The 26,686-nt window shown below is 45.0% G+C and overlaps 1 protein-coding gene across 1 annotated transcript in view; it reads right to left on the bottom strand.

Annotated features, from left to right (window-relative positions):
* Positions 1–15,324, bottom strand: part of LOC115191181 (plexin-A4) — a gene marked incomplete at its 3' end in the record, with an annotated part of 28,071 nt that extends 12,747 nt beyond the window's left edge. The window contains exons 1-3 of the mRNA XM_029749117.1: positions 14,985–15,324; positions 11,999–12,095; positions 5,633–5,823 (exon numbers count right to left, since the gene is read on the bottom strand). Coding sequence (XP_029604977.1) covers positions 5,633–5,823; positions 11,999–12,080 — 273 coding nt within the window. The remainder of the gene's footprint in view (positions 1–5,632; positions 5,824–11,998; positions 12,096–14,984) is intronic.
* Positions 15,325–26,686: the final 11,362 nt, after the last annotated feature.

Raw genomic sequence — 26,686 nt, 5'->3', positions numbered from 1 at the left:
TTGGTGGAGTCAAATACTAAATCACTCTCTCCCTTTCTGTCTCTCTTCTCTATCTGGAGAAGGAGTGATGATTATTCATGGAGAGATGTCACTGTAATGAGCAGCATTAGAATGCATTAGGGGCCGAGGCCTGGGCTGAGGGGCCTTAAAAAGCCCCCCATCATCACAGAGTGACTACAATATGCTTCTGTTACAGCCAAGCAAGGCATTATGCACAGACAGAACAGAGGATAAATCCATGCTAGATTCAGACCAGGACAGTAGCGGACTGGCCACCGGGAGCACTGGGAGAATTGGACCGGTGGGCTGCCTGCCTTATACATTTTTTACTACTAATAAAAAAGTTGGCAGAAGTTTGAGCGACACGGGCCAACCCCCCCCCTTTCCCCCAGGCCCGTTGGTCTATTCCAAACGAATGTCTATGCAACCCTTAACCCCGCCCCCTTTGTCTCGCTCACACTCACATTGACACTGACAGCTCGAAAACTAGCTACAATAGAAAATGGAAAAGCAGAGTGAAAAACGTAAGAGTGGGGCTGAAAAGTTAAGAGACAAAAGTCAAAAGTCTTCACTCAAATGCAAGTAAATATAAAAAATGAACCGACTTATTCGGTAGTATTAGTATTAGTACTAGTACCAGTGCCACCGACACTAACATCAACATGCTAGACCGGCAAGAGGAAGAGGCCACAACCCGGTTGGCGGGTAAAAGAGTAGACGGAGAGGACAGCGAAGCCAAAGACAGTGCAGCCGAAGCGGTAGAAATGTGCCTAAATGTGGTACAAATACAACATGTTATATCAGAATTTATGAGTGAAATGCAAATACTATTGGTCAGCTACTGTTGTGTAAATGTACCAGAAAGGAAGAATTGAGGTAAAGGCGTAAAGTAACTGGGAAAAACTCAAATTTGACACCGAGCAAAGCTCTGAATGCCTAGATTTCGACGGTGCTGTGGGGATTTTGTGGGAAATGGCAATCACTTGAGTATCAGTGATTTACTGTCGTATAATTTTACTTAGCTGAAATAAGCATTTTCATTTGATTCTGATTGCTTTTGCCTTGTCGTTCTAAACGCTAAATTGCATTAGACATATACAAACGTTAATTAGCTAATTTTATTTCATGTCTATACAGCCTTTGGTTGCAAATAGTACACATATTGTAAAACCAATCAAGTCCTTTCCCTCTCAAATCCATATTTTGTGTGGGAGAATATGGCTACAGTGATTTGCTAGAATTGATCCTCATCGCCATGGTTCCTACCACTTCTCTTACTAGACAACGCATTGAAGCTCATCACCATGCCAACAATCCAGTGTGAACGGCGAGTAAAGCCACACAAAACAACGTGTTGTCATTCATTGACTTGATATGAAATAGTGGGGCTGCTGTCCAGTTTCAGTCCAGTTTCAGTGGAAGAGAGGATCTTTGGGGTTGATGACAGGCCCAGTCCAGTTTCAGTGGAAGAGAGGATCTTTGGGGTTGATGATAGGCCCAGTCCAGTTTCAGTGGAAGAGAGGATCTTTGGGGTTGATGACAGGCCCAGTCCAGTTTCAGTGGAAGAGAGGATCTTTGGGGTTGATGACAGGCCCAGTCCAGTTTCAGTGGAAGAGAGGATCTTTGGGGTTGATGACAGGCCCAGTCCAGTTTCAGTGGAAGAGAGGATCTTTAGGGTTGATGACAGGCCCAGTCCAGTTTCAGTGGAAGAGAGGATCTTTGGGGTTGATGACAGGCCCAGTCCAGTTTCAGTGGAAGAGAGGATCTTTGGGGTTGATGACAGGCCCAGTCCAGTTTCAGTGGAAGAGAGGATCTTTGGGGTTGATGACAGGCCCAGTCCAGATTCAGTGGAAGAGAGGATCTTTGGGGTTGATGACAGGCCCAGTCCAGTTTCAGTGGAAGAGAGGATCTTTGGGGTTGATGACAGGCCCAGTCCAGTTTCAGTGGAAGAGAGGATCTTTGGGGTTGATGACAGGCCCAGTCCAGTTTCAGTGGAAGAGAGGATCTTTGGGGTTGATGACAGGCCCAGTCCAGTTTCAGTGGAAGAGAGAGTCAGAGAAGGCAACGTTTGCATAGATTATTTCAAGTTATAACTTCACCACACTGAGCCAGGTCACCACACTGAGCCAGGTTACCCAGGTCACCACACTGAGCCAGGATACCCAGGTCACCACACTGAGCCAGGTTACCACACTGAGCCAGGTTACCACACTGAGCCAGGTCACCACACTGAGCCAGGTCACCACACTGAGCCAGGTTACCACACTGAGCCAGGTTACCACACTGAGCCAGGTCACCACACTGAGCCAGGTCACCACACTGAGCCAGGTTACACTGAACAGCTCAGAGCATACTAGCCCTCTTCCCTGGAGAGAGATAGAGGGGGATTTCCCCTCCTCCTCTCCCATTCTATCATCCTCCCATCATTTCTCAAGGCCAATCCAAAGTGGCTACTCTATCCATCCTCTATCCCTCCATCTCCCATCTCTAACCATCTGCTGTCCTCCTCCCCAGGCTGGGGAAGGAGGGATGCCGTGTGTATCCATCATCTCTCCAGGGGGTGGGAAGAGATAGGGATTCCTCTCCTCCTCATGACTCCATCCTAGCCCCAACATGCCCTCCCTTTATCCTCCATCCCAATCCATCCATCCCTCATCCATCCATCCATCCATCCCCATCCATCCATCCCCCATCCATCCATCCATCCATCCACCCATCATCCATCCACCATCCATCCAAACATCCACCATCCATCATCCATCCATCCATCATCCATCCATCCCTCCATCCATCTCTCCATTCATTCATTCATCCATCCATCCATCCATCCATCCACCATCCATCCAAACATCAACCATCCATCCAAACATCCACCATCCATCCATCATCCATCCATCCATCCATCATCCATCCATCCATCCACCATCCATCCAAACATCCACCATCCATCCATCATCCATCCATCCCTCATCCATCCATCCATCCACCCATCATCCATCCACCATCCATCCACCGTCCATCCATCCCTCCATCCATCCATCCATCCAGCATCCATCCATCCCTCCATCCATCCCTCCATTCATCCATCCATCCACCATCCATCCATCCATCATCCATCATCCATCCATCCATCCATCCATCCATCCACCATCCAGTAGGGTCAGGAGTGTTTATACCACACACAGGGCTAACCCTGCTGGGGAACAGGAACGGTTAAACGGGTGTGTGTTCATCTGTTCTGAGGTGAGGGATAAACAGGGTGAATGGGAGCTCTTAGCCTAGCTCACTGGGTTAACCATGTGTGTGACTGATCCCTCAGTAGCAGGCAGATGTGGATTTCTATCAGCACTGACACGTTGTGTGTGTAAGCAGACTAACACATTGGGATGAGCAATGAGTAATGAGCAATGAGCAATGACTATTGAGTATTGACCATTGAGTAATGACCAATGACCATTGAGTATTGAGTATTGAGAAATGACCAATGACCATTGAGTATTGACCAATGACCATTGAGTATTGAGTATTGACCAATGACCATTGAGTATTGACTAATGACCAATAACCATTGAGTATTGAGAAATGACCAATGACCATTGAGTAATGACCATTGAGTAATGAGTATTGAGTAATGAGTATTGCACATAACTGTTACTGTCTCTAATTGAAGTCCTGCAGAATGAAAACTATGATCAAGATGATTCTAATCTTGTCCAAATGAGAGGTGTCTATCAGCTGCCAGAGGGCAACAGTGTGTCTTGTGTTCATAACGTACAGTATATGTCGACACCATCAGCGGTCACTCTCATGATGTGACAGTGTGTGTCCTCCACTGGGTGACAGAGTATGTTCTCCCCTGGGTGACAGAGTGTGTTCTCCCCTGGGTGACAGAGTGTGTTCTCCACTGGGTGACAGAGTGTGTTCTCCCCTGGGTGACAGTGTGTGTCCTCCACTGGATGACAGAGTGTGTTCTCCCCTGGGAGACAGAGTGTGTTCTCCCCTGGGTGACAGTGTGTGTCCTCCACTGGGTGACAGAGTGTGTTCTCCCCTGGGTGACAGTGTGTTCTCCCCTGGGTGACAGTGTGTGTCCTCCACTGGGTGACAGAGTGTGTTCTCCCCTGGGTGACAGTGTGTGTTCTCCCCTGGGTGACAGTGTATGTTCTCCCCTGGGTGACAGAGTGTGTTCTCCCCTGAGTGACAGTGTGTGTCCTCCACTGGGTGACAGAGTGTGTTCTCCCCTGGGTGACAGAGTGTGTTCTCCCCTGGGTGACAGTGTGTGTCCTCCACTGGGTGACAGAGTGTGTTCTCCCCTGGGTGACAGTGTGTGTCCTCCACTGGGTGACAGAGTATGTTCTCCCCTGGGTGACAGTGTGTTCTCCCCTGGGTGACAGTGTGTGTTCTCCCCTGGGTGACAGTGTGTGTTCTCCCCTGGGTGACAGAGTGTGTTCTCCCCTGGGTGACAGTGTGTGTCCTCCCCTGGGTGACAGAGTGTGTTATCCCCTGGGTGACAGAGTGTGTTCTCCCCTGGGTGACAGAGTGTGTTCTCCCCTGGGTGACAGTGTGTGTCCTCCCCTGGGTGACAGAGTGTGTCCTCCCCTGGGTGACAGAGTGGGTTCTCCCCTGGGTGACAGAGTGTGTTCTTCCCTGGGTGACAGAGTGTGTTCTTCCCTGGGTGACAGAGTGTGTTCTCCCCTGGGTGACAGTGTGTGTTCTCCCCTGGGTGACAGAGTGTGTTCTCCACTGGGTGACAGAGTGTGTTCTCCCCTGGGTGACAGAATGTGTTCTCCCCTGGGTCACAGTGTGTGTCCTCCCCTGTGTGACAGAGTGTGTTCTCCCCTGGGTGACAGAGTGTGTTCTCCCCTGGGTGACAGTGTGTGTCCTCCCCTGGGTGACAGAGTATTTTCCCCCCCGGGTGACAGTGTGTGTCCTCCGCTGGGTGACAGAGTGTGTTCTCCCCTGGGTGACAGAGTGTGTTCTCCCCTGGGTGACAGTGTGTGTTCTCCCCTGGGTGACAGTGTGTGTCCTACCCTGGGTGACAGAGTATGTTCTCCCCTGGGTGACAGAGTGTGTCCTCCCCTGGGTGACAGTGTGTGTTCTCCCCTGGGTGACAGAGTGTGTTCTCCCCTGGGTGACAGTGTGTGTCCTCCCCTGGGTGACAGAGTATTTTCCCCCCCGGGTGACAGTGTGTGTCCTCCGCTGGGTGACAGAGTGTGTTCTCCCCTGGGTGACAGAGTGTGTTCTCCCCTGGGTGACAGTGTGTGTTCTCCCCTGGGTGACAGTGTGTGTCCTACCCTGGGTGACAGAGTATGTTCTCCCCTGGGTGACAGAGTGTGTCCTCCCCTGGGTGACAGTGTGTGTTCTCCCCTGGGTGACAGAGTGTGTGAGCATGTGGGTGTGTGTTCTCACCTGTGTGGTCACGTGTGTGTAGTAATTGCTGTTTTAGTGTGTACAGTATGTGTGTGAGTGTGTCATTCCCACTTGTGTGATTCACTTGGTGGGTACTGGTGTGTGTGTGTGTGTGTGTGTGTGTGTGTGTGTGTGTGTGTGTGTGTGTGTGTGTGTGTGTGTGTGTGTGTGTGTGTGTGTGTGTGTGTGTGTGTGTGTGTGTGTGTGTGTGTATCTGCATTCTCACCTGGGTGATGCGTGGGTGTGTACACTTGCTGTTGAGTCCATTGCGCTCCAGCCACTGGCTCTCAGGGTGGGGACAGTGCTGCTTGAGAGTGCAGCGGTTCTCCCCCTTACACCACACACAGCCAAACAGGGGGTCTGCCTTCAGACACAGGCCACAGCTACCCCTCTGGGCATCACACTTGTACAGGTGAACTGTTGGGGGGAAGGGGGGGAAGGTGTGTGGGGGGGGGGTCACAGGGAGAGATCAGGTTAACAACACATCATACACATATACTTGATTTCAATCAGTCAATCAATCACATGTATTTATAAAGCCATTTTTTACATCAGAAATTGTAACAAAGTGCTTTACACCCGGCCTAGATTTAAAATGCTAGCCTTCATGATGTATACTGGTAAATGTGGGTGAGAACTGTTCAGAACAGGTATATTAATCACAGTCAGCATTTTAGTATTTCCAGAACATGGACAGTATTGGAATCATATTGCGGAAAGCATCATTTGTTGATACTGTATCTCTGTCCCTTGTTCTCTGTCTCAATCCTTCTCTCTTGCTTATGTCTCACTCCCTCTCCCCATCTCTTTCTCTATCTCCCTCTCTCTTTCCCCCTCCCTCCCTCCCCCCTCTCTCTCTCTCTTCCTCCCTCCCTTCCTCTCTCTCTTCCTCCCTCCCTTCCTCTCTTTCTCTCTCTCTTCCTCTCTCTCCCTCTCTCTTTTCCTATCTCTCACTCTCTCCTTCTCTCTCTCATTTAGCTCCTGCCACCAGAAGCTTCTTGCCTCTGCTCATCCACTAGTTTAACATTTCGTCTCCATGGAAACCGGACAGGTTTTTAATTGCCATTAGATGCTTGTGTGATTTGTCCATCAAATGATGCCTCCAGAGTAGCCTTTTCCCCGGGTAGCTAGCGGGTGAGAAGAGGAGGAATTCATCTTTAACTCTCACTCTCTCTTTCTATTTATCTCCCTCTCTCTCTCCCTCTCCCTCTCGCTCTCCCCGTCTCTCCACGGAAACAAAATGTTTCTATATATCCATTCAAATGTGAACACAAATGTGAGCGCAAATAAATCTAATTGCAAAGCCAGCGAGGTGCAGTTAATCATTGTCATTAGTAATTCTATTTGTACTGTATGGGTTTAAACCAACTAGTACCATCATGCTCTTTAGTCCTTGTACATATGTAATATACAGTTGAAGTCGGAAGTTTACATACACCTTAGCCAATTACATTTAAACTTAGTTTTTCACAATTCCTGACATTTACTCCTAGTAAAAATCCCCTGTCTTAGGTCAGTTAGGATCACCACTTTATTTTAAGAATGTGAAATGTCAGAATAATAGAGAGAATGATTTGTTTTCTAATTCTTTCATCACATTCCCAGTGGGTCAAAAGTTTACATACACTCAATTAGTATTTGGTAGCATTGCCTTTAAATTGTTTAACTTGGGTCAAATGTTTTGGGCAGCCTTCCACAAGCTTCCCACAATAAGTTGGGTGCATTTTGGCCCATTCCTCCTGACAGAGCTGGTGTAACTGAGTCAGGTTTGTTGGACTCCTTGCTCGCACTGGCTTTTTCAGTTCTGCCCACAAATTTTCTATAGGATTGAGGTCAGGGCTTTGTGATGGCCACTCCAATACCTTGACTTTGTTGTCCTTAAGCCATTTTGCCACAACTTTGGAGTATGCTTGGGGTCATTGTCCATTTGGAAGACCCATTTGCGACCAAGCTTTAACTTCCAGACCGATGTCTTGAGATGTTACTTCAATATATCCACATAATTTTCCTACCTCATGATGCCATCTATTTTGTAAAGGGCACCAGGCCCTCCTGCACAAAAGCACCCCCACAACATGATGCTGCCACCCCCGTGCTTCACGGTTGGGATGGTGTTCTTCGGCTTGCAGGCCTCCCCCTTTTTCCTCCAAACATAACGATGGTCATCATGGCCAAACAGTTCTATTTTTGTTTCATCAGACCAGAGGACATTTCTCCAAAAAGTACGATCTCCGTCCCTATGTGCAGTTGCAAACCGTAGTCTGGCTTTTTAATGGCGGTTTTGAAGCAGTGGCTTCTTCCTTGCTGAGCGGCCATTCAGGTTATGTCGATATAGGACTCGTTTTACTGTGGATATAGATACTTTTGTGCCTGTTTCCTCCAGCATCTTCACAAGGTCCTTTGCTGTTGTTCTGGGATTGATTTGCACTTTTCATACCAAAGTACGTTCATCTCTAGGAGACAGAACGCGTCTCCTTCATGAGCGGTACGACGGCTGCGTGGTCCCCATGGTGTTTATACTTGTGTACTATTGTTTGTACAGATGAACGTGGTACCTTCAGGCATTTGGAAATTGCTCCCAAGGATGAACCTGACTTGTGGAGGTCTACAATTTTTTTCTGAGGTCTTGGCTGATTTCTTTTGATTTTCCCATGATGTCAAGCAAAGAGGCACTGAGTTTGAAGGTAGGCCTTGCAACACATACACAGGTACACCTCCAATTGACTCAAATTATGTAAATTAGCCTATCAGAAGCTTCTAAATCCATTACATAATTTTCTGGAATTTTCCAAGCTGTTTAAAGGCACAGTCAACTTAGTGTATGTAAACTTCTGACCCACTGGAATTGTGATACAGTGAATTATAAGTGAAATAATCTGTCTGTAAACAATTGTTGGAAAAATTACTTGTGTCATGCACAAAGTAGATGTCCTAACCGACTTGCCAAAACTATAGTTTGTTAACAAGAAATTTGTGGAGTGGTTGAAAAACGAGTTTTAATGACTCCAACCTAAGTGTATGTAAACTTCCGACTTCAACTGTATATCTATGTTTTCTTTATCGCTTTGGTATTATTTTCACAAGTATGTGTTCAAATTTCACAACTCTTAGTACAAAACTCAAAACAGATCATCAAAAAGGCTGTTTGTTCAAAACTTAAAGTACATTTTCATTTGACTAAGTACAACACACAAAATCAGTAACTTTTTCACCAAACCTAATCAGTGTAGAAATACCTTTCATAGAAAGTAATTGCCGTTGACAATGCAATGCTCATTATACGTTTCATTTGGTTATCTTCTCATTATTTTGTTTAAATACATTTGGCCATCACTTAATCCAACTGTGTTTAATGGCTAATCACTTAACCGTTTGGTAAACCTATAGATTTAAACTGGTTTATCTACTATATATTGGTTTTGAGAACAACAGAAAAGAATTTGAGTTTTGTAAAGTACAAACATCTAAAATACATGTATCATACATGATAACCATACATAATGACTAGACACTATTGCTAATTGACTCCACATAGTGATAACCACAATTGGTCACCATTTAATAGGGGGTGTGTGAACACTTGATATTTCTTTCAACATGGAGCAGATAGACAGCAAGGGAGAAGAAGATATCAAAGAGCTCGTGGACAAGGGGCCCGTCAGAGAGTTGGGCATGTGCCCCATCAAAGAGGTCAAAGAGGTGGACATGGACACCGTCAGAGGTCAAAGAGGTGGACATGGACCCCGTCAGAGGCCAAAGAGGTGGACATGGGCCCCCGTCAGAGGTCAAAGAGGTGGACATGGGCCCCATCAGAGGTCAAAGAGGTGGACATGGGCCCCGTCAGAGGTCAAAGAGGTGGACATGGACACCGTCAAAGAGGTGGGCATCAGAGAGAGGGAGGCAGACGGCAGGGAACTGTTGTGTCTAATGAAGTCCGGTCTATCGTTGTTGGCCATGTGGTAAACAGATGTCTTACCATGGCAGAGGCTGACAGATTAGTTCACCCCAATCTGAAAAGATCAACTGTCAATTCGATCATGAGAACAATTTACCAAGAAAAGCGGTATGTCTGCAGGATATGCACTATGCTTTACCATTACATTTACAGTAAATTACATATTGTAAAGCATGTAAATTCACAAAACATGTTCCAGTATTATCAGTGTGATCTATTGACAGTATACTCTGTTCTACTGTCAGACTTGGCAGAAGACCCCATGGTGGTGGCCATGGCCGTGTGTTGACCAACAAGCAGTAGTGGGCAGTGGTGGAATGGTGACGGCCAGGAATGACATATGGCTGTCCGAAATAAAGCAGGCCATTGTGGAGAATGATGACACCTTTACCAATGTGGCATCCATCAGTCTACCAACAATCACCTGCCTTTTGAAGAGGCTCCAGGCATCTATGGAACACGTTTACCTGGTGCCTTTGGAGAGAAACAACTGCGGGCCAAGTATGTTCAGGTACAGCACTATATACTGTATTACTGTTACTATTAATGTACATGCTACTTCACAATACCATATTGGAACTATAAAAATACTATAAAAAGAACTAACCCAAATATATTTTTAGAGGGTGATGGTGCTTAATGCTGCTGTGAACCATCACAAGTATATCTTTGTTGGTGAAGCGGGCTTCAACCTGGCCAAAACTTGGCGCCATGGGCGGAACCTCATCGGCCAGGATATTTGTTCAGCACGGAGGTGGGCGATCACCATCCCCAAGCGTGCCACCCTCCTTCTGGCCATGGATGAGGCATGCAGATACATCACCGCAGACCAATGTCAGGCTTGGAATCACCAGGCCAAAAGGTATTTCCCGCGGTGCATGAACAATGAGGACATTCACTGTGATGTGGATGACAATTTATGGCCAAATGCTCAGAATGGAAAGGGAACAAGACAAGATAGATGCAAATTATTGCATGCTAAACGTCATGTCTTATTTTCATTCATTTAATTTGTTTCATTTTTATGTCTTACATGTGATTACAGACAGTACACCTGCAATTATATCTGAAAAATAACATGTTTTTTTTGCATGAATGATTGTAGAGGATGTCTTCATTGATCACACTTTTGATTACACATTGAATCGATATTATGGAAATAATAGATTTTTGGTCAATTTTGTTGGGTAATGTAAGTGTATTGCCTAATGTCATTACATTTCACAATAAACGTATATTTTGAATCAATGGTTGTGTGGTGAGAGCTGTTTACAATCCAAATGAATGCACAATCACAGGTTTTGAATGAAAGACTGGCTGCCTTACAAGTGTGACCAGTTTAGAGTTTTGTACTAAGAGTTGTGAAAATAGTATCAAAGTGATAACAGAAGACTGTATTAACCATTACTAGATAGATAGATAGATAGATAGATAGTCACTGTTAGTATAGCATATTGAATATTCTCTTTTAGTGTATGCGTGTGTGGTCTGTGGTAATATGCTGCTGGGCAGAGGGAGACAACTGACAGAGGAAGGTGTGAAGCTAACAAGCACCACAGAGGAAGGTGTCAAGCTAACAAGCACCACAGAGGAAGGCGTGAAGCTAACAAGCACCACAGAGAAAGGCGTGAAGCTAACAAGCACCACAGAGAAAGGCGTGAAGCTAACAAGCACCACAGAAGAAGTTGTGAAGCTAACAAGCACCACAGAGAAAGGCGTGAAGGTAACAAGCACCACAGAGGAAGGTGTGAAGCTAACAAGCACCACAGAAGAAGTTGTGAAGCTAACAAGCACCACAGAGAAAGGCGTGAAGCTAACAAGCACCACAGAGGAAGGTGTGAAGCTAACAAGCACCACAGAAGAAGTTGTGAAGCTAACAAGCACCACAGAGGAGACGAGAGAGAGAGAGAGAGAGAGAGAGAGAGGGAGGGAGAGAAACAGAGAGAGGGAGGGAGAGAAACAGAGAGAGAGAGAGAGAAAGGAGAGAAGAGAGAGAGAGAGAGAGAGAGAGAGAGAGAGAGAGAGGAGGGGGAGAGAGAGAGAGACAGAGAGAGAGGGAGAGGAAAGAGATGACGACTGGAGAGATGGAAAAAGGCAAAAGGATGTGGCGATGACGAGCGGTGTGAAGCTAACGAGGTGAACAGGAGGGAAAAGGGAGGAAGAGAGAGAAACAGAGAGAGAGAGAGAAACAGAGAGAGAGAGGAGAGAGAGAAAGGAGAGAGGGAGAGAGAGGGGGAGAGAGAGAGGGAGAGGGAAAGAGATGGCGACTGGAGAGATGGAAAAAGGGAAGAGGACGTGGCGAGACGAGCGGTGTGAAGCTAACGAAGTGAACAGAAGGAGGGAAAAGGGAGGTAGAGAGAGAGAGAGAGCAGAGGGAAATTAGGTGTGAGAGATGGAGAGTAAGTGAGAGAAAGAGAGGGAGATGAGAGAAGAGGCAAAGTTATAACCAGACGCCGCCGCCCACCGCAGCAAAGTAATGCCACTTCTGTGTCTGTGCCGGTGTCAGGGGGATGGATACCGCCGCAACTGCCCGCCTGTTGCCATGGAGACCAGCTACACAGGCAACTGCGGTGATCGGGTGGGGTGTGTGTGGATGTGTGTGTGTGGGTGTGAGGCGGGTGGGGGGGGGGTCCTGACCTTTATTGTCGGCGGGATTGTCGATGCTGAAGTCTCCGTTCCAGATGACCGTCAGGTCCACAGGGAGGCTGCTCATCTCCATCCCATCATATGAGTACTGTTGTCGCCATGGGGACCCAGAGAGGGGGAGATGGGGGGGTGAGATGGAGAGAAAGGAGGAGAGAACGAGGAGAGAGAGAAAAGGAGAGAGAGAGAGGGGGGTAGAGGAAAAGGCATTTGAAGAGCAGAAGTACTGTGAACACTCAAGCCAGGTAGAGTACATCTTCACAGACAACTACGTATCAAAGCTAGTCAGAGTGTTTGAGACACTCCCATTCAACAGTAGCATATCATATTAGCATATCATTCAGCATAGAAACCCTTTCATTGGGAGTCTTTCATTTCATACCAACCATTGTTCCAGAACTGAATGACACATAATAGTATTGCTGAGGGAAGCTGGAATTTAGAGAGGGCATTTAAACTCATCAAGGCTCTGTGCACATGTACAATAAGAGACATATCCTTGGGCATGGAGGACTGGTTCCAGACAGTGTACTGTAGGTACTAGCTCCATAGTACTGATTACAAGAAATGAGGAACCTGTATTGAGATTCTACAGTCAATGTCTCTCCAGACAGACCTGAGATAGAGTTGTGCATCTTCTCACTTTCACAAATAACTTCAAATATGTCTCTGACCAACTCTCTCGCTATCTCTCTCCGAATGATCCTCTTGACCGTAACCAGTCAGGCTTCAAGACGGGTCACTCAAACGCGACTGCTCTTCTCTGTGTGATGGAGGCACTCCGCCCTGCCAAAGCTGACTCTCTCTCCTCTGTTCTCATCCTCCTAGATGTATCCTCTGCCTTCGACACCATGCACCATCAGATCCTCCTCTCCAGCCTCTCAGGGCTGGGTGTCTCAGGCTCTGCACACTCTTGGATTGCATCCTAGTTGGCAGGCCGCTCCTACCAGGTGACGTGGAGAGGATCTGCACCACATACTCTCACTACTCACTACTGGTGTCCCCCAGGGCATGGTTCTAGGCCCTCTCCTCCTCTATCTATAGCCGAAGTCACTGGGCTCTGTCATATCCTCACATGGTCTCTTCTATCATTGCTATGTGGATGACACTCAACTACTTTTCTCCTTCCCCCCTTCTTCACCCAGGTGGTGACATGCATCTCTGCGTGCTTGGCAGATATCTCAGCTTGGACGTCGGCCCACCACCTCAAGCTCAACCTCGACAAGACAGAGCTGCTCTTCATCCCACGGAAGGCCTCTCTGCTCCAAGACTTCTCCATCACGGTTGACAACTCCACGGTGTCCCCCTCCCAGAGTGCAGAGAACCTTGGCATGACCCTGGACAACACCCTGTCATTCACTGCAAACACCAAAGCAGTGACTCGCTCCTGCAGGTCGTGCTCCTCCGTAGAGTACGAGCCTACCTCACAGAGTACGAGTCATCTCCCGTCTGGACTACCACAACTGTTGGCTGGGCTCCCCGCTTGTGCCATCAAACCCCTGCAATTTATCCAGAATACTGCAGCCTGCCTGGTGTTCAACCTTCCAATGTTCTCCCACGTCACCCCGCTTCTCTGCACACTCCACTGGCTTCCAGTCAAAGCTCACATCCACTACAAGACCAGCAGCAAGAGGAACTGCCCCTCCCTACCGAAATATATATATATTTTGTGAACTAACACTCGCACTTAACTTTGCTTATAGCTACTGTGATACACTACATGTAAAAAGTATGTGGACATCTGCTCGTCGAACATGTCATTCCAAAATCATGGGCATTCATTTGGAGTTGGTCCCTCCTTTACTGCTATAACAGCCTCCACTCTTCTGGGAAGGCTTTCCACTAGATGTTGGAACATTGCTGCGGGGACTTGCTTCCATTCAGCCACAAGAACATTAGTGAAGTCGGGCACTGATGTTGGGCGAGTAGGCCTGGCCAGCAGTCACCGTTCCAATTCATCCCAAAGGTGTTCGATGGGGTTGAAGTCAGGGCTCTGTGCAGGCCAGTCAAATTCTTCCTCAGCGATCTCAACAAACCATTTCTGTATGGACCTCACTTTGTGCACGGGGGCATTGTCATGCTGAAACAGGAAAGGGCCTTCCCCAAACTGTTGCCACAAAGTTGGAAGCACAAACTCGTCTAGAATGTCATTGTATGTTGTAGCATTACGATTTCCCTTCACTGGAACTAAAACAGCCCCAGACCATTATTCCTCCTCCACCAAACTTTACAGTTGGCACTATGCATTCGGACAGGTAGCGTTCTCCTGGCATCCGCCAAATCTATATTAATCCATTGGACTGGCAGATGGTGATTCATGCTCGGCCATGGAAACCCATTTCATGAAGCTCCCGATGAACAGTTATTATGCTGAAGTTGCTTCCAGAGGCAGTTTGGAACTCGGGAGTGAGTGTTGCAACCGAGGACAGACGATTTTTACTCACTATGCATTTCAGCACTCGGTGGTCCCGTTCTGTGAGCTTGTGTGGCCTACCACTTTGTGGCTGAGCTGTTGTTGCTCCTCCTCCTCCTTCCACTTCACAATAACAGCACAGCAACTGACTTGTTGGAAAGGTGGCATCCTATGATGGTGCCACGTTGAAAGTCACTGAGATCTTCAGTAAGGCCATTCTACTGCCAATGTTTGTCTATGGAGATAGCATGGTTGTGTGCTTGATTTTATACACCTGTCAGCAACAGGTGTGGCTGAAATAGCCAAATTCACTAATTTGAAGTGGTGTCCACATACTTTTGTATATTTTGTGCATGTGGTTGTACCACCTAGCTATCTTAAGATGAATGCACTAACTGTATGTCGCTTAGTGACTAAAAGGTCAATGTAAATATCAAATACATCCCTTCCAACATGCCTTATCTCCACAATTTCCATTCATTGTGTACACCTAAACACACACATACACAAACTTCCCTATTCATCCCGTTTACACCCAAAACACACACCATCACCCCCTATACTCACCGAGGTGTTCTGGCACTGAACACAGCTGCTGTTGAAGCGGAGCGCGGGCACCCGCTGCTCCACGCCCTGGATGGTGAGCAGACACTCATAGCCCCTCTGTCCTGACTGTGGCTGGGGAAGGTTCTTGGCCCGCAGGGTGATGGGCTTCACCACGTTGACCGGAACCAGAATGCGCTCGGTGGGCAGCAGCTGGGGACACTCCTGTAAAAGCCACAGGGAGAGCTGGTCAGGAGGACCAAAACGACAGGAGCCAGACGTCAACAGTGTGTTACTCCCAATACACACTTGTTTCACACTGTGGAATTTGGCATAGTTTACTTTATTCGTGGTTGTCAAGAGAGAAAACGTCAACAGGAAGGATTGAATATGTTATGATATTTTGGGTTATATTTTTGAGGTCAACATCATACCGTATCGGCCATTCTAGGACAATAGTGAACCTACGTCAGAGTAGGGTTCAACCCTGTAGAAATCTCCCGACAGGCCCAAGTCACTCCTCACATCCACACGGTTAGTACAGATACCATATCTAACTGTGAAACAACATTATAAATGTTAGGAATTATGAATGTGTTTTGGCGACTATGGTTGGGTGTGGTTGGGTAGTTATAGATGGTAGAGTTAGTGTTGGTTACCTCTAGTGATTGGGTAGTTATAGATGGTAGAGTTAGTGTTGGTTGTCTCTAGTGGTTGGGTAGTTATAGATGGTAGAGTTAGTGTTGGTTACCTCTAGTGGTTGGGTAGTTATAGCTGGTAGAGTTAGTGTTGGTTGTCTCAAGTGGTTGGATAGTTATAGCTGGTAGAGTTAGTGTAGGTTACCTCTAGTGGTTGGGTAGTTATAGCTGGTAGAGTTAGTGTTGGTTGTCTCTAGTGGTTGGGTAGTTATATCTGGTAGAGTTAGTGTTGGTTGTCTCTAGTGGTTGGGTAGTTATAGCTGGTAGAGTTAGTGTTGGTTACCTCTAGTGGTTGGGTGGTTATAGATGGTAGAGTTAGTGTTGGTTGTCTCTAGTGGTTGGGTAGTTATATCTGGTAGAGTTAGTGTTGGTTACCTCTAGTGGTTGGGTAGTTATAGCTGGTAGAGTTAGTGTTGGTTGTCTCTAGTGGTTGGGTAGTTATAGATGGTAGAGTTAGTGTTGGTTGCCTCTAGTGGTTGGGTAGTTATATCTGGTAGAGTTAGTGTTGGTTGTCTCTAGTGGTTGGGTAGTTATAGCTGGTAGAGTTAGTGTTGGTTGTCTCTAGTGGTTGGGTAGTTATAGATGGTAGAGTTAGTGTTGGTTACCTCTAGTGGTTGGGTAGTTATAGCTGGTAGAGTTAGTGTTGGTTACCTCTAGTGGTTGGGTAGTTACAGATGGTAGAGTTAGTGTTGGTTGTCTCTAGTGGTTGGGTAGTTATAGATGGTAGAGTTAGTGTTGGTTACCTCTAGTGGTTGGGTAGTTATATCTGGTAGAGTTAGTGTTGGTTACCTCTAGTGGTTGGGTAGTTATAGATGGTAGAGTTAGTGTTGGTTACCTCTAGTGGTTGGGTAGTTATATCTGGAAGAGTTAGTGTTGGTTGTCTCTAGTGGTTGGGTAGTTATAGATGGTAGAGTTAGTGTTGGTTGTCTCTAGTGGTTGGGTAGTTATAGCTGGTAGAGTTAGTGTTGGTTACCTCTAGTGGTTGGGTAGCTATAGATGGTAGAGTTAGTGTTGGTTACCTCTAGTGGTTGGGTAGTTATATCTGGTAGAGTTAGTGTTGGTTGTCTCTAGTGGTTGGGTAGTTATAGATGGTAGAGTTAGTGTTGGTTGTCTCTAGTGGTTGGGTAGTTATATCTGGTAGAGTTAGTGTTGGTTGTCTCTAGTGGTTGGGTAGTTATATCTGGTAGAGTTAGTGTTGGTTGTCTCTAGTGGTTGGGTAGTTATATCTGGTAAGAGTTAGTGTTGGTTGTCTCTAGTGGTTGGGTAGTTATAGATGGTAGAGTTAGTGTTGGTTCTCTCTAGTGGTTGGGTGGTTATAGATGGTAGAGTTAGTGTTGGTTACCTCTAGTGGTTGGGTAGTTATAGCTGGTAGAGTTAGTGTTGGTTGTGTCTAGTGGTTGGGTAGTTATATCTGGTAGAGTTAGTGTTGGTTACCTCTAGTGGTTGGGTAGTTATATCTGGTAGAGTTAGTGTTGGTTACCTCTAGTGGTTGGGTAGTTATAGATGGTAGAGTTAGTGTTGGTTGTCTCTAGTGGTTGGGTAGTTATAGCTGGTAGAGTTAGTGTTGGTTACCTCTAGTGGTTGGGTAGTTATATCTGGTAGAGTTAGTATTGGTTGTCTCTAGTAGTTGGGTAGTTATAGATGGTAGAGTTAGTGTTGGTTACCTCTAGTGGTTGGGTAGTTATAGATGGTAGAGTTAGTGTTGGTTACCTCTAGTGGTTGGGTAGTTATAGATGGTAGAGTTAGTGTTGGTTGTCTCTAGTGGTTGGGTAGTTATAGATGGTAGAGTTAGTGTTGGTTGTCTCTAGTGGTTGGGTAGTTATAGATGGTAGAGTTAGTTTTGGTTACCTCTAGTGGTTGGGTAGTTATAGCTGGTAGAGTTAGTGTTGGTTACCTCTAGTGGTTGGGTAGCTATAGATGGTAGAGTTAGTGTTGGTTACCTCTAGTGGTTGGGTAGTTATATCTGGTAGAGTTAGTGTTGGTTACCTCTAGTGGTTGGGTAGTTATAGATGGTAGAGTTAGTGTTGGTTGTCTCTAGTGGTTGGGTAGTTATATCTGGTAGAGTTAGTGTTGGTTGTCTCTAGTGGTTGGGTAGTTATATCTGGTAGAGTTAGTGTTGGTTGTCTCTAGTGGTTGGGTAGTTATATCTGGTAGAGTTAGTGTTGGTTGTCTCTAGTGGTTGGGTAGTTATAGATGGTAGAGTTAGTGTTGGTTACCTCTAGTGGTTGGGTAGTTATAGCTGGTAGAGTTAGTGTTGGTTGTGTCTAGTGGTTGGGTAGTTATATCTGGTAGAGTTAGTGTTGGTTACCTCTAGTGGTTGGGTAGTTATATCTGGTAGAGTTAGTGTTGGTTACCTCTAGTGGTTGGGTAGTTATAGATGGTAGAGTTAGTGTTGGTTGTCTCTAGTGGTTGGGTAGTTATAGCTGGTAGAGTTAGTGTTGGTTACCTCTAGTGGTTGGGTAGTTATATCTGGTAGAGTTAGTATTGGTTGTCTCTAGTAGTTGGGTAGTTATAGATGGTAGAGTTAGTGTTGGTTACCTCTAGTGGTTGGGTAGTTATAGATGGTAGAGTTAGTGTTGGTTACCTCTAGTGGTTGGGTAGTTATAGATGGTAGAGTTAGTGTTGGTTGTCTCTAGTGGTTGGGTAGTTATAGATGGTAGAGTTAGTGTTGGTTACCTCTAGTGGTTGGGTAGTTATATCTGGTAGAGTTAGTGTTGGTTACCTCTAGTGGTTGGGTAGTTATATCTGGTAGAGTTAGTGTTGGTTGCCTCTAGTGGTTGGGTAGTTATAGCTGGTAGAGTTTGTGTTGGTTACCTCTAGTGGTTGGGTAGTTATAGATGGTAGAGTTAGTGTTGGTTGTCTCTAGTGGTTGGGTAGTTATATCTGGTAGAGTTAGTGTTGGTTACCTCTAGTGGTTGGGTAGTTATATCTGGTAGAGTTAGTGTTGGTTACCTCTAGTGGGTTGGGTAGTTATAGATGGTAGAGTTAGTGTTGGTTACCTCTAGTGGTTGGGTAGTTATATCTGGTAGAGTTAGTGTTGGTTACCTCTAGTGGTTGGGTAGTTATATCTGGTAGAGTTAGTGTTGGTTGTCTCTAGTGGTTGGGTAGTTATAGATGGTAGAGTTAGTGTTGGTTGTCTCTAGTGGTTGGGTAGTTATATCTGGTAGAGTTAGTGTTGGTTGCCTCTAGTGGTTGGGTAGTTATAGATGGTAGAGTTAGTGTTGGTTGCCTCTAGTGGTTGGGTAGTTATAGATGGTAGAGTTAGTGTTGGTTGTCTCTAGTGGTTGGGTAGTTATAGCTGGTAGAGTTAGTGTTGGTTGTCTCTAGTGGTTGGGTAGTTATAGATGGTAGAGTTAGTGTTGGTTACCTCTAGTGGTTGGGTAGTTATATCTGGTAGAGTTAGTGTTGGTTGCCTCTAGTGGTTGGGTAGTTATAGATGGTAGAGTTAGTGTTGTTTGTCTCTAGTGGTTGGGTAGTTATAGCTGGTAGAGTTAGTGTTGGTTGTCTCTAGTGGTTGGGGTAGTTATAGATGGTAGAGTTAGTGTTGGTTACCTCTAGTGGTTGGGTAGTTATAGATGGTAGAGTTAGTGTTGGTTGTCTCTAGTGGTTGGGTAGTTATAGATGGTAGAGTTAGTGTTGGTTGTCTCTAGTGGTTGGGTAGTTATAGCTGGTAGAGTTAGTGTTGGTTACCTCTAGTGGTTGGGTAGTTATATCTGGTAGAGTTAGTGTTGGTTGTCTCTAGTGGTTGGGTAGTTATAGATGGTAGAGTTAGTGTTGGTTGTCTCTAGTGGTTGGGATAGTTATAGATGGTAGAGTTAGTGTTGGTTGTCTCTAGTGGTTGGTAGTTATAGATGGTAGAGTTAGTGTTGGTTACCTCTAGTGGTTGGGTAGTTATAGCTGGTAGAGTTAGTGTTGGTTGTGTCTAGTGGTTGGGTAGTTATATCTGGTAGAGTTAGTTGTTGGTTACCTCTAGTGGTTGGGTAGTTATATCTGGTAGAGTTAGTGTTGGTTACCTCTAGTGGTTGGGTAGTTATAGATGGTAGAGTTAGTGTTGGTTGTCTCTAGTGGTTGGGTAGTTATAGCTGGTAGAGTTAGTGTTGGTTACCTCTAGTGGTTGGGTAGTTATATCTGGTAGAGTTAGTGTTGGTTGTCTCTAGTGGTTTGGGTTAGTTATAGATGGTAGAGGTAGTGTGGTTACCTCTAGTGGTTGGGTAGTTATAGATGGTAGAGTTAGTGTTGGTTACCTCTAGTGGTTGGGTAGTTATAGATGGTAGAGTTAGTGTTGGTTGTCTCTAGTGGTTGGGTAGTTATAGATGGTAGAGTTAGTGTTGGTTACCTCTAGTGGTTGGGTAGTTATATCTGGTAGAGTTAGTGTTGGTTACCTCTAGTGGTTGGGTAGTTATATCTGGTAGAGTTAGTGTTGGTTGCCTCTAGTGGTTGGGTAGTTATAGCTGGTAGAGTTAGTGTTGGTTACCTCTAGTGGTTGGGTAGTTATAGATGGTAGAGTTAGTGTTGGTTGTCTCTAGTGGTTGGGTAGTTATATCTGGTAGAGTTAGTGTTGGTTACCTCTAGTGGTTGGGTAGTTATATCTGGTAGAGTTAGTGTTGGTTACCTCTAGTGGTTGGGTAGTTATAGATGGTAGAGTTAGTGTTGGTTACCTCTAGTGGTTGGGTAGTTATATCTGGTAGAGTTAGTGTTGGTTACCTCTAGTGGTTGGGTAGTTATATCTGGTAGAGTTAGTGTTGGTTGTCTCTAGTGGTTGGGTAGTTATAGATGGTAGAGTTAGTGTTGGTTGTCTCTAGTGGTTGGGTAGTTATATCTGGTAGAGTTAGTGTTGGTTGCCTCTAGTGGTTGGGTAGTTATAGATGGTAGAGTTAGTGTTGGTTGCCTCTAGTGGTTGGGTAGTTATAGATGGTAGAGTTAGTGTTGGTTGTCTCTAGTGGTTGGGTAGTTATAGCTGGTAGAGTTAGTGTTGGTTGTCTCTAGTGGTTGGGTAGTTATAGATGGTAGAGTTAGTGTTGGTTACCTCTAGTGGTTGGGTAGTTATAGATGGTAGAGTTAGTGTTGGTTGTCTCTAGTGGTTGGGTAGTTATAGATGGTAGAGTTAGTGTTGGTTGTCTCTAGTGGTTGGGTAGTTATAGCTGGTAGAGTTAGTGTTGGTTACCTCTAGTGGTTGGGTAGTTATATCTGGTAGAGTTAGTGTTGGTTGTCTCTAGTGGTTGGGTAGTTATAGATGGTAGAGTTAGTGTTGGTTGTCTCTAGTGGTTGGGTAGTTATATCTGGTAGAGTTAGTGTTGGTTGTCTCTAGTGGTTGGGTAGTTATAGATGGTAGAGTTAGTGTTGGTTGCCTCTAGTGGTTGGGTAGTTATAGATGGTAGAGTTAGTGTTGGTTGTCTCTAGTGGTTGGGTAGTTATAGCTGGTAGAGTTAGTGTTGGTTGTCTCTAGTGGTTGGGTGTAGTATAGATGGTTGGGTTATGGTAGAGTTAGTGTTGGTTACCTCTAGTGGTTGGGGTAGTTATAGATGGTAGAGTTAGTGTTGGTTGTCTTTAGGGGTTGGGTATTATAGATGGTAGAGTTAGTGTTGGTTGTCTCTAGTGGTTGGGGTAGTTATAGATGGGTAGAGTTAGTGTTGGTTGTCTCTAGTGGTTGGGGTAGTTATAGCTGGTAGAGTTAGTGTTGGTTACCCTCTAGTGGTTGGGGGTAGTTATAGCTGGTAGATTTAGTGGTTGGTTGTCTCTAGTGGTTGGGTAGTATAGATGGTAGAGTTAGTGTTGGTTACCTCTAGTGTTGGGTAGTTATAGATGGTAGAGTTAGTGTTGGTTACCTCTAGTGGTTGGGTAGTTATATCTGGTAGAGTTAGTGTTGGTTGTCTCTAGTGGTTGGGGTAGTTATAGCTGGTAGAGTTAGTGTTGGTTACCTCTAGTGGTTGGGTAGTTATAGATGGTAGAGTTAGTGTTGGTTGTCTCTAGTGGTTGGGTAGTTATAGATGGTAGAGTTAGTGTTGGTTGTCTCTAGTGGTTGGGTAGTTATAGCTGGTAGAGTTAGTGTTGGTTACCTCTAGTGGTTGGGTAGTTATATCTGGTAGAGTTAGTGTTGGTTGTCTCTAGTGGTTGGGTAGTTATAGATGGTAGAGTTAGTGTTGGTTGTCTCTAGTGGTTGGGTAGTTATATCTGGTAGAGTTAGTGTTGGTTGTCTCTAGTGGTTGGGTAGTTATAGATGGTAGAGTTAGTGTTGGTTGCCTCTAGTGGTTGGGTAGTTATAGATGGTAGAGTTAGTGTTGGTTGTCTCTAGTGGTTGGGTAGTTATAGCTGGTAGAGTTAGTGTTGGTTGTCTCTAGTGGTTGGGTAGTTATAGATGGTAGAGTTAGTGTTGGTTACCTCTAGTGGTTGGGTAGTTATAGATGGTAGAGTTAGTGTTGGTTGTCTTTAGTGGTTGGGTAGTTATAGATGGTAGAGTTAGTGTTGGTTGTCTCTAGTGGTTGGGTAGTTATAGATGGTAGAGTTAGTGTTGGTTGTCTCTAGTGGTTGGGTAGTTATAGCTGGTAGAGTTAGTGTTGGTTACCTCTAGTGGTTGGGTAGTTATAGCTGGTAGATTTAGTGTTGGTTGTCTCTAGTGGTTGGGTAGTTATAGATGGTAGAGTTAGTGTTGGTTACCTCTAGTGGTTGGGTAGTTATAGATGGTAGAGTTAGTGTTGGTTACCTCTAGTGGTTGGGTAGTTATATCTGGTAGAGTTAGTGTTGGTTGTCTCTAGTGGTTGGGTAGTTATAGCTGGTAGAGTTAGTGTTGGTTACCTCTAGTGGTTGGGTAGTTATAGATGGTAGACTTAGTGTTGGTTACCTCTAGTGGTTGGGTAGTTATATCTGGTAGAGTTAGTGTTGGTTACCTCTAGTGGTTGGGTAGTTATATCTGGTAGAGTAAGTGTTGGTTACCTCTAGTGGTTGGGTAGTTATATCTGGTAGAGTTAGTGTTGGTTACCTCTAGTGGTTGGGTAGTTATAGATGGTAGAGTTAGTGTTGGTTGTCTCTAGTGGTTGGGTAGTTATAGCTGGTAGAGTTAGTGTTGGTTACCTCTAGTGGTTGGGTAGTTATAGATGGTAGAGTTAGTGTTGGTTACCTCTAGTGGTTGGGTAGTTATATCTGGTAGAGTTAGTGTTGGTTACCTCTAGTGGTTGGGTAGTTATATCTGGTAGAGTAAGTGTTGGTTACCTCTAGTGGTTGGGTAGTTATATCTGGTAGAGTTAGTGTTGGTTACCTCTAGTGGTTGGGTAGTTATAGATGGTAGAGTTAGTGTTGGTTGTCTCTAGTGGTTGGGTAGTTATAGATGGTAGAGTTAGTGTTGGTTGTCTCTAGTGGTTGGGTAGTTATATCTGGTAGAGTTAGTATTGGTTGTCTCTAGTAGTTGGGTAGTTATAGATGGTAGAGTTAGTGTTGGTTACCTCTAGTGGTTGGGTAGTTATAGATGGTAGAGTTAGTGTTGGTTACCTCTAGTGGTTGGGTAGTTATAGATGGTAGAGTTAGTGTTGGTTGTCTCTAGTGGTTGGGTAGTTATAGATGGTAGAGTTAGTGTTGGTTACCGCTAGTGGTTGGGTAGTTATATCTGGTAGAGTTAGTGTTGGTTATCTCTAGTGGTTGGGTAGTTATATCTGGTAGAGTTAGTGTTGGTTGCCTCTAGTGGTTGGGTAGTTATAGCTGGTAGAGTTAGTGTTGGTTACCTCTAGTGGTTGGGTAGTTATAGATGGTAGAGTTAGTGTTGGTTGTCTCTAGTGGTTGGGTAGTTATATCTGGTAGAGTTAGTGTTGGTTACCTCTAGTGGTTGGGTAGTTATATCTGGTAGAGTTAGTGTTGGTTACCTCTAGTGGTTGGGTAGTTATAGATGGTAGAGTTAGTGTTGGTTACCTCTAGTGGTTGGGTAGTTTATCTGGTAGAGTTAGTGTTGGTTACCTCTAGTGGTTGGGTAGTTATATCTGGTAGAGTTAGTGTTGGTTGTCTCTAGTGGTTGGGTTAGTTATAGATGGTTAGAGTTAGTGTTTGGTTGTCTCTAGTGGTTGGGTAGTTATATCTGGTAGAGTTTAGTGTTGGTTGCCTCTAGTGGTTGGGTAGTTATATATGGTAGAGTTAGTGTTGGTTGCCTCTAGTGGTTGGGTAGTTAAGATGGTAGAGTTAGTGTTGGTTGTCTCTAGTGGTTTGGGTAGTTATAGCTGGTAGAGTTAGTGTTGGTTGTCCTCTAGTGGTTGGGTTAGTTATAGATGGTAGAGTTAGTGTTGGTTACCTCTAGTGGTTGGGTAGTTATATCTGGTAGAGTTAGTGTTGGTTGCCTCTAGTGGTTGGGTAGTTATAGATGGTAGAGTTAGTGTTGGTTGTCTTCTAGTGGTTGGGTAGTTATAGATGGTAGAGTTAGTGTTGGTTGTCCTCTAGTGGTTGGGTAGTTATAGATGGTAGAGTTAGTGTTGGTTACCTCTAGTGGTTGGGTAGTTATAGATGGTAGAGTTAGTGTTGGTTGTCTCTAGTGGTTGGGTATTATAGATGGTAGAGTTAGTGTTGGTTGTCCTCTAGGGTTGGGTAGTTATAGCTGGTAGAGTTTAGTGGTTGGTTACCTCTAGTGGTTGGGTAGTTATATCTGGTAGAGTTAGTGTTGGTTGTCTCTAGTGGTTGGGTAGTTATAGATGGTAGAGTTAGTGTTGGTTGTCTCTAGTGGTTTGGGTAGTTATATCTGGTAGAGTTAGTGTTGGTTGTCCTCTAGTGGTTGGGTAGTTATAGATGGTAAGAGTTAGTGTTGGTTGCCTCTAGTGGTTGGGTGTAGTTATAGATGGTAGAGGTGAGTGTTGGTTGTCTCATGTGTTGGGTAGTTATAGCTGGTAAGTTAGTGTTGGTTGTCTCTAGTGGTTGGGTAGTTATAGATGGTAGAGTTAGTGTTGGTTACCTCTAGTGGTTGGGTAGTTATAGATGGTAGAGTTAGTGTTGGTTGTCTCTAGTGGTTGGGTATTTATAGATGGTAGAGTTAGTGTTGGTTGTCTCTAGTGGTTGGGTAGTTATATCTGGTAGAGTTAGTGTTGGTTGTCTCTAGTGGTTGGGTAGTTATAGATGGTAGAGTTAGTGTTGGTTACCTCTAGTGGTTGGGTAGTTATAGATGGTAGAGTTAGTGTTGGTTGTCTCTAGTGGTTGGGTAGTTATAGGCTGGTAGAGTTAGTGTGGGATTGTCTCTAGTGGTTGGGTAGTTATAGATGGTAGAGTTAGTGTTGGTTACCTCTAGTGGTTGGGTAGTTATAGATGGTAGAGTTTAGTGTTGGTTGTCTCTAGTGGTTGGGTAGTTATAGATGGTAGAGTTAGTGTTGGTTGTCTCTAGGTGGTTGGGTAGTTATAGATGGTAGAGGTTAGTGTTTGGTTGTCTCTAGTGGTTGGGTAGTTATAGCTGGTAGAGTTAGTGTTGGTTACCTCTAGTGGTTGGGTAGTTATAGCTGTAGATTTAGTGTTGGTTGTCTCTAGTGGTTGGGTAGTTTATAGATGGTAGAGTTAGTGTTGGTACTCTAGTGGTTGGGTAGTTATAGATGGTAGAAGTTAGTGTTGGTTACCTCTAGTGTTGGGTAGTTATATCTGGTAGAGTTAGTGTTGGTTGTCTCTAGTGGTTGGGTCAGTTATAGCTGGTAGAGTTTAGTGTTGGTTACCTCTAGTGTTGGGTAGTTTAGAGATGGTAGACTTAGTGTTGGTTACCTCTAGTGGTTGGGTAGTTATATCTGGTAGAGTTAGTGTTGGTTACCCTCTAGTGGTTGGGTAGTTTATATCTGTAGAGTAAGTGTTGGTTACCTCTAGTGGTTGGGTAGTTATATCTGGTAGAGTTAGTGTTGGTTACCTCTAGTGGTTGGGTAGTTATAGATGGTAGAGTTAGTGTTGGTTGTCTCTAGTGGTTGGGTAGTTATAGCTGGTAGAGTTAGTGTTTGGTTACCTCTAGTGGTTGGGTAGTTAGAGAGGGGTAGAGTTTAGTGTTGTTCCTCTAGTGGTTGGGTAGTTATATCTGGTAGAGTTAGTGTGCGTTACCTCTAGTGGTTGGGTAGTTATATCTGGTAGAGTAAGTGTTGGTTACCTCTAGTGGTTGGGTAGTTTATCTGGTAGAGTTGTGTTGTTACCTCTAGTGGTTGGGTAGTTATAGATGGTAGAGTTAGTGTTGGTTGTCTCTAGTGGTTGGGTAGTTATAGATGGTAGAGTTAGTGTTGGTTGCCTCTAGTGGTTGGGTAGTTATAGATGGTAGAGTTAGTGTTTGTTGTCTCTAGTGGTTGGGTAGTTATAGCTGGTAGAGTTAGTGTTGGTTGTCTCTAGTGGTTGGGTAGTTATAGATGGTAGAGTTAGTGTTGGTTACCTCTAGTGGTTGGGTAGTTATATCTGGTAGAGTTAGTGTTGGTTGCCTCTAGTGGTTGGGTAGTTATAGATGGTAGAGTTAGTGTTGGTTGTCTCTAGTGGTTGGGTAGTTATAGCTGGTAGAGTTAGTGTTGGTTGTCTCTAGTGGTTGGGTAGTTATAGATGGTAGAGTTAGTGTTGGTTACCTCTAGTGGTTGGGTAGTTATATCTGGTAGAGTTAGTGTTGGTTACCTCTAGTGGTTGGGTAGTTATATCTGGTAGAGTTAGTGTTGGTTGTCTCTAGTGGTTGGGTAGTTATAGATGGTAGAGTTAGTGTTGGTTGTCTCTAGTGGTTGGGTAGTTATATCTGGTAGAGTTAGTGTTGGTTGCCTCTAGTGGTTGGGTAGTTATAGATGGTAGAGTTAGTGTTGGTTGCCTCTAGTGGTTGGGTAGTTATAGCTGGTAGAGTTAGTGTTGGTTGTCTCTAGTGGTTGGGTAGTTATAGCTGGTAGAGTTAGTGTTGGTTGTCTCTAGTGGTTGGGTAGTTATAGATGGTAGAGTTAGTGTTGGTTACCTCTATGGTTGGGTAGTTATATCTGGTAGAGTTGTGTTGGTTGCCTCTAGTGGTTGGGTAGTTATAGATGGTAGAGTTAGTGTTGGTTGTCTCTAGTGGTTGGGTAGTTATAGCTGGTATAGGTT

Source organism: Salmo trutta, unplaced genomic scaffold, assembly GCF_901001165.1.
Source record: "Salmo trutta unplaced genomic scaffold, fSalTru1.1, whole genome shotgun sequence".
Taxonomy (NCBI): domain Eukaryota; kingdom Metazoa; phylum Chordata; class Actinopteri; order Salmoniformes; family Salmonidae; genus Salmo; species Salmo trutta.
Note: the sequence above shows the minus strand (reverse complement) of the source record. Positions and strands in the feature narration are given on the sequence as shown.